The sequence below is a fragment of the Astatotilapia calliptera genome, chromosome 12 (assembly GCF_964374335.1).
Source record: "Astatotilapia calliptera chromosome 12, fAstCal68.1, whole genome shotgun sequence".
Lineage (NCBI taxonomy): Eukaryota > Metazoa > Chordata > Actinopteri > Cichliformes > Cichlidae > Astatotilapia > Astatotilapia calliptera.
In genome coordinates this window covers 15,001-28,495 of record NC_137433.1, presented here as the reverse complement: position 1 = coordinate 28,495, position 13,495 = coordinate 15,001, and the positions used below count along the sequence as shown (strand labels likewise).

Genomic DNA, 13,495 nt, shown 5'->3' with positions numbered 1-13,495 from the left:
AAAATGCATTGGCGGGCACCGGCATAGAGCGGATAATATCCAAAAAGTGGTACGTATCCTTAAGATAGCTCGGGTGTTTATTAGACAGCGGTCCGAGAAACGAATCAATATACTGCGACACATTGTACGTAGCGCTACTACAATCCGACACGATCGGCCTCCCAGGTGGGACTTCAAATTTAACGGTCCAGGTGTCAGGGCTCTTATGGATTTTAGGCAGAAGGTAGAATAAGCGCGGGCGTGGATCATCAGGGCCCAATAAATAGTCCCGTTGTTTAGCAGAGATATGTTTATTATGATACAATGAATAAACGATCTTTCTGATGTTCCGTTGCACTTCGGGTTGAATGGAATATGGGATACATTTATAATATTTTGTATTGTCAAGTTGTCTTTGGGCCTCTAGCCTGTACTGCTGTTTATCCATGATAATTATTTTGGACCCTTTATCTGCCGGTTTTATTACAATGTTCTCATTCTCTTTCAGGTCCTTCAGCGCCTGTCGTTCCTCCCTCGAGAGCCCACCTACCCCACCCACCTGCGGACAGAAGGAATGAAATGACCGAATGTCCCTCCTTATCAGATCTCTAAGCGAGTCACTCAAAGCGCCCCACTCTGGTTCCCAAACAGACGGCTGAATAAAGGGCTCTCTGCAAAAGTCATCATTATCAAAATAATCTCTCAATTTTAAGCGTCTATGGTAATTATGTAAGTCACGTCGGAGTAGCTCCCGGGAGAAGCTGAATGGTTTTGGGCTGAAAGTGAGGCCCTTCTCCAATAAACCTAATTGTGCTGGTGATGGGACAAAAAGCCTAGAAAGGTTCAACACATTAGAGGGAGAGGACCAATCTAAATCTGGCAGGGGAACAGGAGTCTTTTCCTCAATCCGCTGCTCCGTGCGCGGCTCTGTCACTCCTCTAAACCCACGTTCAGTCGCAGGCTTTCACACCAGCAGTCAAAGATTTTTTTAGCAGTCTCACTTGTCCAATGAATACCATCAGCTATGGTATGGAAGTGTTGTTGTGCTATACAAGGTAAATAATTATAATGTGTACTGATGAAGTTATTGATCATAGTGAGATTTGTCTGTTGGAGTTTGGACAGTGATTTGGAAAAGTGGATGTGGGCTACAAAAATGTCCGCATTCGGAAAAACGGCTTTCGCCCCATTCACTACCTTACGTAGTTGTTTAATTGATGTCTTCTGGGGATCCTGGTCCTTATTGTTAAGGCCTACAGACAAAATCACCATTGCCGTACTTTCACACACCGGTGTCATTTCCAGCAGGTTAAAAAAGTGATAAAAATTCGCACCCGGGTAGCTCTCTACCTGAATCTGATCATTCTGGAAGGGGGGTATCCTATTTAAATTGGAGTCGCCCAAGAAAACTACAGGTTTGTCAATTTTAATTCTCCAATCCTGCAGTTTCCTACTAGGCCTCGCCCGATGGTAAGTAGGTGTATGGTAACCCCCCTCTGCGCTCCCCGTCCCCCCCCCCGCCTCGACCAGATCTCCCTTTCCCGTAATCCCGCGTCCACTATGAGACTCCCTCTGCTTTATTTGCCGCACGGTTTTGAACTCTGCCACCGAGCCCTCGCTCTCATTATCCTCCTCGCTAAGGTGGAAATTGCTCTTAATATTATAATAGTGGGGATCAGCGCGGTCAAATGAGTCACTGCTCAGATTTCCCGCCGGCTCCTGCTGTTGCAGGGCCTCAATCGTCATTTCACCCACTACCTTATCACCTGTTTCAGCAGAGGTTTGGATTTTTACTCGCTTTTGTTGTTGTTTCATTATAGGGTCCGGACCATTCGTCCGGTCTCCTGCGCGAGACGTGGAGCAAGAAACTGAAGGGGTGGCAGACTCAGATGGCAACCTGTTCGCGGCCGTTAAGGGCAAGTCACGGCGCACAGTATTTCTGGGACACATAGGGGGAGAGCACAAAGAGGCAGGCAGAATGTCATCGGTTTCATCTAAATCAACCACCACGTTTGATCTAATTCTGGCTGTTGTCTCCACCCTACTCCCACCCTCTCCCGTCTTCCCCCCATCTACATTTCTCCCCTTCGGGAGAGCTCCCGCGGTGGCCGGCGCACGGGCATTAACAGTCTGAAGCTCATTCAGCTCTTCTACAATAGTTTTCCTTTTTCCCAACGATAGATTTTTCTGATGGGAAACATTTTGTGTATTACTGCTACTAGCAGTCTGATTTTTAACCACTGTAGGTAAGGGCGGAAATTCATTATCATCTCTCAGATCAATCGGCACTACCCCCGATCTTCCCCCCCTCTGTACTGTATTCTGTTCCCGTGTGTGGCCGGCCTCCGAACGGGCCCCCCCTCCACCCTCTTCCCCTGACGATTTAAGCAGAGTTTCAACTGTTGACATTGTAGAAACACGTAAGCGAGTCCCGTATCTTTTAAAAGCCCACGTCTTTGCCACCTGAAATGACACCTCAGTCTTTCTAGTTTCTTTTAAAGATTCAATGATAGTGGCATAATGATCATAAAGAATATCTAAATTTTTAGACATCCAAGAGTCTATGTTTTGATCAAGTTGCCTCCTAACTTGTTCCGTGGGCACAGCCGGTTTTATAAAACTAGAGAGCCTGGACACCTGTTTTATCATACCCCTGGGGTATAAGCCCGTGTCGCGTGCTTCTTCGATCACACTTTTATGGTGTACTGTCTGTATTAATTTAAATATATTCTTCGCACTCTTCCTTGTGTCGGCATCAAGTGCACGCTTTAGTGCGGGAGCATCTTGTCCTCCTTGTTGTCTGACACGTCTCATGTTCGGGCGACCCCATCCCTCCCCATGCCTCGTCCCCTCCCGACCCCCAGCATGCGTAGCCAGACCGTCACCAGACAAACTTTCACCTAAGGTTTCAAAGTTATTGTTTTGTACCTTATATTTGTCAGTGGGGAGCTCACCTGAGTTTCTTTGTGTTTGTTGGACCACTCGATTCAGGCTCAGTGATCTCTGCCTCCTCCGTGCTCTTCGCTGGTGGCGTGGAAACGTCCATCCGCCATCCTGCATGTCGTTTTCTGGCAGTCGTGGCGTTTCCGACCGGTGTGCCTCCATCCTGGACCCGAAAAATATGGTAGTCCCACCGACCACGGGCGTCCCCGCGTCAGTGTCTGTTGGTCGGTGAAGACTCAAAAGACAAGAGGGTTTAGGTGCACAAACCGATGCCTCGCTCAGATCCAACGCCACCTCTCACTATCCGTTTAGAGTTCACGGTCACTTTGCTACAGGTGAATAAAAACTCCCCACTTTACAGTTGTAAAAAGTTTGTCAATTAAAATAGTCTTTCATGTGACTGGGCTAAACAAAGTTACTTGTCGCCCATCTCTGGAAGGGCTAAAAAAAAGTCGCCTTTCTTCCAATAAGTTTGGTCTAGCGTCCCTGACGTTTCGCGGAGTTACCGCTTCTTCAGAGGGATACATGCTACTAGGTGTCCGGAAGGAGCGAGGCATTTAAACACATTTCCTGGGAGATGCCCAAGTCCTGGGCCCCTCCCAGGATTGGTAATCATAGGTCACATGGGTTTCATGTCACCAAATCCCTCCCTAATAATAAAAGGTGTCCAGGCCTCTCTCTAAAAAAACAAAAACAAAATTAAAAAATGAGAATAAAAAAGCCCCATTTAAAATATCATATGAAATTGATAAAAAAAGAAAAAATTAACCATAGAAAAATGTAAAAAATATAAAAACAAAACCCATGACAATACAATTCAAAACCATAAAATTATTATTAATAATTTTTATGATTAACACATCCTCCTGCTGAGGATAGTTTAATAAAATATATGTGTACATATATAAAAAAAGACCTTATTTTTTAAGAAAGAAGGTGAACACAAAAAAATATCTCTGAAAAGCAAGGGGGATGAAAAAGAACAAAGCTAAGTTAAGACAAAATATAATCAAATGGGGATGGAGAAGAAAATTATAATAAAACTAGGTAAGGGAGTGGGGTCCGGAGGGAGTCTTAGGGCTGTCGCGGACCAGGGGGAGAACCCGACAACGGGTAACATCCGGAGCAGGAACGTGAAAAACAGGGAAAGAAAGGAAAAAGAAAATACATAAAAAAACTGCAAAAACTAAATAAACAATCAACCCATATTCACCTTCATTCCAAAACTAAAAAGGCTATGTAAGGCAACCCATAATGATAAGAATCCAATATTAAGAATGGCTTTTTAAGAGTAATTGAATCAACAATCAACGAAAACCACAACTTGAAAGGCTGCTTTTTCCTATTGCACTAGGACAGCCATTACACTCCCCAGTAAATGATGGGGGGAAGACATCACTATAACAATCAGGTGAATGGTCAGTCGGTCAGCAGAGGCCTCAACATAAATAGGAGGACAATTTAAGTTTTATTTCACGGCCACCTCAACCCAAATGCCTGGCATTTTTAGATATTAACTTCCCACTTAGGGTTTAAGTTTCCCAAATGCAGTTATCAACTGTTAATATTTCCCCCAAGATGTTAATTATAGGGTCATGCGGCCTGGGCAGGGTCATCTTCCCTTTTAATTCTCCATTTCTAATAATATCTGCCAAGCCAAAGTGGTTAGGTTTAGGGCCATGTGTCTAGTTAAGACCATCCTCCAAATTATCCACATTCTAGGGACTCTTTCTTTAAGGCAAAATGGTTAAGTTTAGGATCCAATGGCCTGGGTAGGCTTATCCCACAAGTTATACACAATGAAGATACGAATAAAGAAATTGTTAAATTCAGATTATTAGATCTTTTTGAAAAAAACAATTCAATGAACTCAGTAATCTCCATTTGTCCCAAGGAGATGCTGTTTTATGTTTCAAGGAGTAGTCAGTCTGTTTACTAAGAGGTCCTTTTTAGGAATCGTGGATGGATGTCAGATACAAATTCCTGGCACAGGCTAGTTAGGTGTTAGGAAACTATAGTTTAGATGTTTTTTAATTCAAACTTTGGTGCACGGTCCTAGGAATTACTGAAGCATCCCATCTCCACTTACTCCGCTCTTCTCCTTCTCTCCAGCATACTCCTCTTCTTCTTGGGTGCGTCTTGTACCTTCTTCCATATGTTGTCAAATCATAAAACCGTCCCCCAATGTCTTTATTCCTCCCAGGCCATAAGGCAGACTCATTGAAAGTTCCAGCACTGTCACCAATACTAAAAAAGGTCCCAAAGCCATATTTCTCCCATGACTCCCTGGAGGGGATGTGACCTCCAAGAGAAAGGGTTTTTTTCGTTTTTAATTTTCTTATTCATTTTCAACAATAATCACACTCCATGCAGTTAGTAATTATAACAAATCCTCACACTGTTAGTGTTACACTCTGTTCAAAACAACCTCCATGCAGTTCTGTCATGGGGGCTTATGGCAATCAGGGAAATATACTCCATATTGACAAGTAGTCTTTGTATTTTTTTTTTTTTTTTTTTTTTTTTTTTTTTCGGTGACATTTTGCTTAGAAATACAAATATGATCTGTTCACAAAACTTCTATGTTATAAATCAAGCAACAAGTTTCCAGACCATTTTTTCTTTTTGAACTTTCTTTATTTCTCACCATACTTTCACAGCCTGACCTGTAATTCTAAGGATTCTCCCTCCCTCAGACATTGGAGTCTTAATTGATTATTCCAAACCATATACTGCATATACTTAATATTGACAACATCAAAGAAATACCAAATACTAAAAATTCTACACCCAAAACAAATTATTCAAAATAACCATCAACCGGAGAGTCTGTAGTTGTTTCTCAGACAGGCACATTCAGGCCTGTTGGTCTGTAAGTTTTCAACCTGTCAGTCCATATCCTCTCCATTCTCCTCCGCTGACCGACTGACCAGCCTGGATTGGCCTGTAGGCCCATGATGCTCAGGGCATCCTCTGTATGTTCCCTGAAGTGAATTGCCACTGTGGAGCGCGGTTGATCCGCCCGTATAGCATACAGGTGTTGCTGCAGGCGTGCTCTCAAACAGGCCCCAGTTTCCCCCACATACATTAATCCACAACGCCTACACCGTATCACATAAATCACATTTTTTACTTCAAGAGAAATTCTACCTGTGGTCGCCCAAGTGGCCCCACTGTGTGGATTGCTAACCATATGGCTATATGTTAAATAGCCTTTGAGTATATCAGGTGGTTCTTTTTCTCTCCCCCCCAGTTTGGCCCTAACCAAAAGGTCACCCAAGCTGGGATTCTTCCTAAAGGCCTTAATAAACCGGACCTCGAACGTACGGCCCCGAGCTTTCATATCATCAAGGTTTTGTTGTATACCGTCGAGAAAGGATTTGGAGCTCACGTGGAACGTGCTGACAAAGGGCAAGATGTTCTCCCCTTCAGCTTCATCCCTGATGGCGTTTGGCTCGAAGGGAGTGCCTTCATCATCCTCCCTGCGTGCTCTCTGAGAGCAGAGGTTTGAGAGGGTATTCTTATATACTCTTCTCAACATTGACCGTGAGTATCCCCTCCCTTTCAGGCTCTTGAACAATATGCGGGTAGCATTATTGAAATCCTCCCTTCTACTACATATTCTATGAAACCTCAATATTTGTGACTTTACAATTCCTCGGAACGTATGAGGTGGATGGTAACTTGATTTATGTAAAAGCGCATGCGTGTCGGTGGGCTTGAAGTAAACTCTCGTATGTAACCTCCTCCCTTCTTCCCCCACCTCCCCGAAAAAAACCGTCGTGTCTAAAAAGTTAATCTCAACATGGCTGTATTCATATTTTAGCTTTATTGATGGGTGATGTGTATTTAATATCTGTACAAACTGCTGGAAAGCATCCTCCCCGTGCGTCCACGCACCCACAATGTCGTCTAGGAAACGCAAATAAAATACCGGCTGTAGCGGGCATTTGGCCAGAGCCTCTCTCTCCCATTCGCTCATGTAAATATTCGCATAAGAAGGGGCATATCTTTGGCCCATCGCCGTGCCCTCCATCTGCAAATAGATTTTATCTTCAAACTGAAAGTCATTATTAACGAGGCATATTTCTAGCAGCTTTAAGATCTCCGCGTCCGGACGCGCAGCCTCTGGATATCGGCGGAAGATATTGCTGACTGCCCTCAGACCCATTTCCGTATTGATGTTTGTATATAAACTGTCAATATCTATGGTAAATAAAAATGCATTGGCGGGCACCGGCATAGAGCGGATAATATCCAAAAAGTGGTACGTATCCTTAAGATAGCTCGGGTGTTTATTAGACAGCGGTCCGAGAAACGAATCAATATACTGCGACACATTGTACGTAGCGCTACTACAATCCGACACGATCGGCCTCCCAGGTGGGACTTCAAATTTAACGGTCCAGGTGTCAGGGCTCTTATGGATTTTAGGCAGAAGGTAGAATAAGCGCGGGCGTGGATCATCAGGGCCCAATAAATAGTCCCGTTGTTTAGCAGAGATATGTTTATTATGATACAATGAATAAACGATCTTTCTGATGTTCCGTTGCACTTCGGGTTGAATGGAATATGGGATACATTTATAATATTTTGTATTGTCAAGTTGTCTTTGGGCCTCTAGCCTGTACTGCTGTTTATCCATGATAATTATTTTGGACCCTTTATCTGCCGGTTTTATTACAATGTTCTCATTCTCTTTCAGGTCCTTCAGCGCCTGTCGTTCCTCCCTCGAGAGCCCACCTACCCCACCCACCTGCGGACAGAAGGAATGAAATGACCGAATGTCCCTCCTTATCAGATCTCTAAGCGAGTCACTCAAAGCGCCCCACTCTGGTTCCCAAACAGACGGCTGAATAAAGGGCTCTCTGCAAAAGTCATCATTATCAAAATAATCTCTCAATTTTAAGCGTCTATGGTAATTATGTAAGTCACGTCGGAGTAGCTCCCGGGAGAAGCTGAATGGTTTTGGGCTGAAAGTGAGGCCCTTCTCCAATAAACCTAATTGTGCTGGTGATGGGACAAAAAGCCTAGAAAGGTTCAACACATTAGAGGGAGAGGACCAATCTAAATCTGGCAGGGGAACAGGAGTCTTTTCCTCAATCCGCTGCTCCGTGCGCGGCTCTGTCACTCCTCTAAACCCACGTTCAGTCGCAGGCTTTCACACCAGCAGTCAAAGATTTTTTTAGCAGTCTCACTTGTCCAATGAATACCATCAGCTATGGTATGGAAGTGTTGTTGTGCTATACAAGGTAAATAATTATAATGTGTACTGATGAAGTTATTGATCATAGTGAGATTTGTCTGTTGGAGTTTGGACAGTGATTTGGAAAAGTGGATGTGGGCTACAAAAATGTCCGCATTCGGAAAAACGGCTTTCGCCCCATTCACTACCTTACGTAGTTGTTTAATTGATGTCTTCTGGGGATCCTGGTCCTTATTGTTAAGGCCTACAGACAAAATCACCATTGCCGTACTTTCACACACCGGTGTCATTTCCAGCAGGTTAAAAAAGTGATAAAAATTCGCACCCGGGTAGCTCTCTACCTGAATCTGATCATTCTGGAAGGGGGGTATCCTATTTAAATTGGAGTCGCCCAAGAAAACTACAGGTTTGTCAATTTTAATTCTCCAATCCTGCAGTTTCCTACTAGGCCTCGCCCGATGGTAAGTAGGTGTATGGTAACCCCCCTCTGCGCTCCCCGTCTCCCCCCCCGCCTCGACCAGATCTCCCTTTCCCGTAATCCCGCGTCCACTATGAGACTCCCTCTGCTTTATTTGCCGCACGGTTTTGAACTCTGCCACCGAGCCCTCGCTCTCATTATCCTCCTCGCTAAGGTGGAAATTGCTCTTAATATTATAATAGTGGGGATCAGCGCGGTCAAATGAGTCACTGCTCAGATTTCCCGCCGGCTCCTGCTGTTGCAGGGCCTCAATCGTCATTTCACCCACTACCTTATCACCTGTTTCAGCAGAGGTTTGGATTTTTACTCGCTTTTGTTGTTGTTTCATTATAGGGTCCGGACCATTCGTCCGGTCTCCTGCGCGAGACGTGGAGCAAGAAACTGAAGGGGTGGCAGACTCAGATGGCAACCTGTTCGCGGCCGTTAAGGGCAAGTCACGGCGCACAGTATTTCTGGGACACATAGGGGGAGAGCACAAAGAGGCAGGCAGAATGTCATCGGTTTCATCTAAATCAACCACCACGTTTGATCTAATTCTGGCTGTTGTCTCCACCCTACTCCCACCCTCTCCCGTCTTCCCCCCATCTACATTTCTCCCCTTCGGGAGAGCTCCCGCGGTGGCCGGCGCACGGGCATTAACAGTCTGAAGCTCATTCAGCTCTTCTACAATAGTTTTCCTTTTTCCCAACGATAGATTTTTCTGATGGGAAACATTTTGTGTATTACTGCTACTAGCAGTCTGATTTTTAACCACTGTAGGTAAGGGCGGAAATTCATTATCATCTCTCAGATCAATCGGCACTACCCCCGATCTTCCCCCCCTCTGTACTGTATTCTGTTCCCGTGTGTGGCCGGCCTCCGAACGGGCCCCCCCTCCACCCTCTTCCCCTGACGATTTAAGCAGAGTTTCAACTGTTGACATTGTAGAAACACGTAAGCGAGTCCCGTATCTTTTAAAAGCCCACGTCTTTGCCACCTGAAATGACACCTCAGTCTTTCTAGTTTCTTTTAAAGATTCAATGATAGTGGCATAATGATCATAAAGAATATCTAAATTTTTAGACATCCAAGAGTCTATGTTTTGATCAAGTTGCCTCCTAACTTGTTCCGTGGGCACAGCCGGTTTTATAAAACTAGAGAGCCTGGACACCTGTTTTATCATACCCCTGGGGTATAAGCCCGTGTCGCGTGCTTCTTCGATCACACTTTTATGGTGTACTGTCTGTATTAATTTAAATATATTCTTCGCACTCTTCCTTGTGTCGGCATCAAGTGCACGCTTTAGTGCGGGAGCATCTTGTCCTCCTTGTTGTCTGACACGTCTCATGTTCGGGCGACCCCATCCCTCCCCATGCCTCGTCCCCTCCCGACCCCCAGCATGCGTAGCCAGACCGTCACCAGACAAACTTTCACCTAAGGTTTCAAAGTTATTGTTTTGTACCTTATATTTGTCAGTGGGGAGCTCACCTGAGTTTCTTTGTGTTTGTTGGACCACTCGATTCAGGCTCAGTGATCTCTGCCTCCTCCGTGCTCTTCGCTGGTGGCGTGGAAACGTCCATCCGCCATCCTGCATGTCGTTTTCTGGCAGTCGTGGCGTTTCCGACCGGTGTGCCTCCATCCTGGACCCGAAAAATATGGTAGTCCCACCGACCACGGGCGTCCCCGCGTCAGTGTCTGTTGGTCGGTGAAGACTCAAAAGACAAGAGGGTTTAGGTGCACAAACCGATGCCTCGCTCAGATCCAACGCCACCTCTCACTATCCGTTTAGAGTTCACGGTCACTTTGCTACAGGTGAATAAAAACTCCCCACTTTACAGTTGTAAAAAGTTTGTCAATTAAAATAGTCTTTCATGTGACTGGGCTAAACAAAGTTACTTGTCGCCCATCTCTGGAAGGGCTAAAAAAAAGTCGCCTTTCTTCCAATAAGTTTGGTCTAGCGTCCCTGACGTTTCGCGGAGTTACCGCTTCTTCAGAGGGATACATGCTACTAGGTGTCCGGAAGGAGCGAGGCATTTAAACACATTTCCTGGGAGATGCCCAAGTCCTGGGCCCCTCCCAGGATTGGTAATCATAGGTCACATGGGTTTCATGTCACCAAATCCCTCCCTAATAATAAAAGGTGTCCAGGCCTCTCTCTAAAAAAACAAAAACAAAATTAAAAAATGAGAATAAAAAAGCCCCATTTAAAATATCATATGAAATTGATAAAAAAAGAAAAAATTAACCATAGAAAAATGTAAAAAATATAAAAACAAAACCCATGACAATACAATTCAAAACCATAAAATTATTATTAATAATTTTTATGATTAACACATCCTCCTGCTGAGGATAGTTTAATAAAATATATGTGTACATATATAAAAAAAGACCTTATTTTTTAAGAAAGAAGGTGAACACAAAAAAATATCTCTGAAAAGCAAGGGGGATGAAAAAGAACAAAGCTAAGTTAAGACAAAATATAATCAAATGGGGATGGAGAAGAAAATTATAATAAAACTAGGTAAGGGAGTGGGGTCCGGAGGGAGTCTTAGGGCTGTCGCGGACCAGGGGGAGAACCCGACAACGGGTAACATCCGGAGCAGGAACGTGAAAAACAGGGAAAGAAAGGAAAAAGAAAATACATAAAAAAACTGCAAAAACTAAATAAACAATCAACCCATATTCACCTTCATTCCAAAACTAAAAAGGCTATGTAAGGCAACCCATAATGATAAGAATCCAATATTAAGAATGGCTTTTTAAGAGTAATTGAATCAACAATCAACGAAAACCACAACTTGAAAGGCTGCTTTTTCCTATTGCACTAGGACAGCCATTACACTCCCCAGTAAATGATGGGGGGAAGACATCACTATAACAATCAGGTGAATGGTCAGTCGGTCAGCAGAGGCCTCAACATAAATAGGAGGACAATTTAAGTTTTATTTCACGGCCACCTCAACCCAAATGCCTGGCATTTTTAGATATTAACTTCCCACTTAGGGTTTAAGTTTCCCAAATGCAGTTATCAACTGTTAATATTTCCCCCAAGATGTTAATTATAGGGTCATGCGGCCTGGGCAGGGTCATCTTCCCTTTTAATTCTCCATTTCTAATAATATCTGCCAAGCCAAAGTGGTTAGGTTTAGGGCCATGTGTCTAGTTAAGACCATCCTCCAAATTATCCACATTCTAGGGACTCTTTCTTTAAGGCAAAATGGTTAAGTTTAGGATCCAATGGCCTGGGTAGGCTTATCCCACAAGTTATACACAATGAAGATACGAATAAAGAAATTGTTAAATTCAGATTATTAGATCTTTTTGAAAAAAACAATTCAATGAACTCAGTAATCTCCATTTGTCCCAAGGAGATGCTGTTTTATGTTTCAAGGAGTAGTCAGTCTGTTTACTAAGAGGTCCTTTTTAGGAATCGTGGATGGATGTCAGATACAAATTCCTGGCACAGGCTAGTTAGGTGTTAGGAAACTATAGTTTAGATGTTTTTTAATTCAAACTTTGGTGCACGGTCCTAGGAATTACTGAAGCATCCCATCTCCACTTACTCCGCTCTTCTCCTTCTCTCCAGCATACTCCTCTTCTTCTTGGGTGCGTCTTGTACCTTCTTCCATATGTTGTCAAATCATAAAACCGTCCCCCAATGTCTTTATTCCTCCCAGGCCATAAGGCAGACTCATTGAAAGTTCCAGCACTGTCACCAATACTAAAAAAGGTCCCAAAGCCATATTTCTCCCATGACTCCCTGGAGGGGATGTGACCTCCAAGAGAAAGGGTTTTTTTCGTTTTTAATTTTCTTATTCATTTTCAACAATAATCACACTCCATGCAGTTAGTAATTATAACAAATCCTCACACTGTTAGTGTTACACTCTGTTCAAAACAACCTCCATGCAGTTCTGTCATGGGGGCTTATGGCAATCAGGGAAATATACTCCATATTGACAAGTAGTCTTTGTATTTTTTTTTTTTTTTTTTTTTTTTTTTTTTTCGGTGACATTTTGCTTAGAAATACAAATATGATCTGTTCACAAAACTTCTATGTTATAAATCAAGCAACAAGTTTCCAGACCATTTTTTCTTTTTGAACTTTCTTTATTTCTCACCATACTTTCACAGCCTGACCTGTAATTCTAAGGATTCTCCCTCCCTCAGACATTGGAGTCTTAATTGATTAGGGTTAGGGGGTTAGGGTTAGGGTTAGGGGTTAGGGGAAGGGGACTGAGCCTGCCACCTCTGTGAGGCCGGAAACGCACGGGCCATCCCTCCCGAAGGAAACCCACCCTGCTGGTTGTCACGATTACGGGAAAGCCTCCGCCTTTTCCCGTATCGGACGGTGGTCCAACCTGCTGAGGCCATCCGGTCCTCAGTCTTTGGCAAAGTGTTGTGTTTGTGTTGTTGTGTTTTCTATTTTGTGTATTATTGTAGTCCTTGTAATGTGGGTTCGCCTTTGTTATCTAAATAATTATAACTCTTATTTGAGCTTTTATGTGGCGAGATACAAATGTCAAAATAAAAAGAAAAAAAGAAAAAAAAGAAAAATTAAAACAAAAGTTTTATTTAATTAATTACAAAAAACAGTGTGCCGTACGCGCAACGTTTCGACCCTGTAAGGGTCTTCCTCAGGCGCTTGGCACACAAAAAGCTACAGAAATGAGGCTGCAATGCACAAGGCTGTGGCTATTGATGTTCACTCCTCAGAGTCCAGAGTCGAAATGAGCTCCAAGCTGACTCCACCTCCCTTTATACCCTCCCCTCTGTGTGTGTTTTTTTAGTTTTTTAACCAAATCTTTCCAATTGTGTTGTATTGAAGCCCATATTATCCTGTGTATATAAACCATTTTTAAAAATTCGAGTGTATATATGAATTTGAATATTATGGAATCCCTTGT

The 13,495-nt window shown here is 43.5% G+C and overlaps 1 protein-coding gene and 1 long non-coding RNA gene across 2 annotated transcripts; both read right to left on the bottom strand.

Moving 5' to 3' along the window:
• Positions 1-1,635: 1,635 nt before the first annotated feature.
• Positions 1,636-3,454, bottom strand: LOC145432342 (uncharacterized). The gene is made up of 2 exons (XR_013912634.1): positions 2,934-3,454; positions 1,636-1,918 (listed from the first exon to the last, which is right to left on the bottom strand). It is a non-coding gene; the product is annotated as an uncharacterized LOC145432342 (long non-coding RNA).
• A 4,469-nt stretch (positions 3,455-7,923) lies between these two features.
• LOC145432110 (uncharacterized) lies at positions 7,924-10,594 on the bottom strand. Its single transcript, XM_080308669.1, has 2 exons — positions 10,074-10,594; positions 7,924-9,058 (listed from the first exon to the last, which is right to left on the bottom strand). Exons 1-2 carry the CDS (start codon positions 10,163-10,165, stop codon positions 8,050-8,052), a joined length of 1,101 nt encoding a protein of 366 aa, XP_080164795.1. The 5' UTR covers positions 10,166-10,594; the 3' UTR covers positions 7,924-8,049.
• Between the last annotated feature and the right edge of the window lie 2,901 nt (positions 10,595-13,495).

Coding starts and splice junctions, on each gene's coding strand:
- LOC145432110 (XM_080308669.1), bottom strand. CDS start 10,165: ATGGACGTTTCCACGCCACCAGCGAAGAGCACGGAGGAGGCAGAGATC. Junction 9,059..10,073: donor ACAAACACAAAGAAACTCAG/GTGAGCTCCCCA, acceptor TATGTGTCCCAG/AAATACTGTGCGCCGTGACT.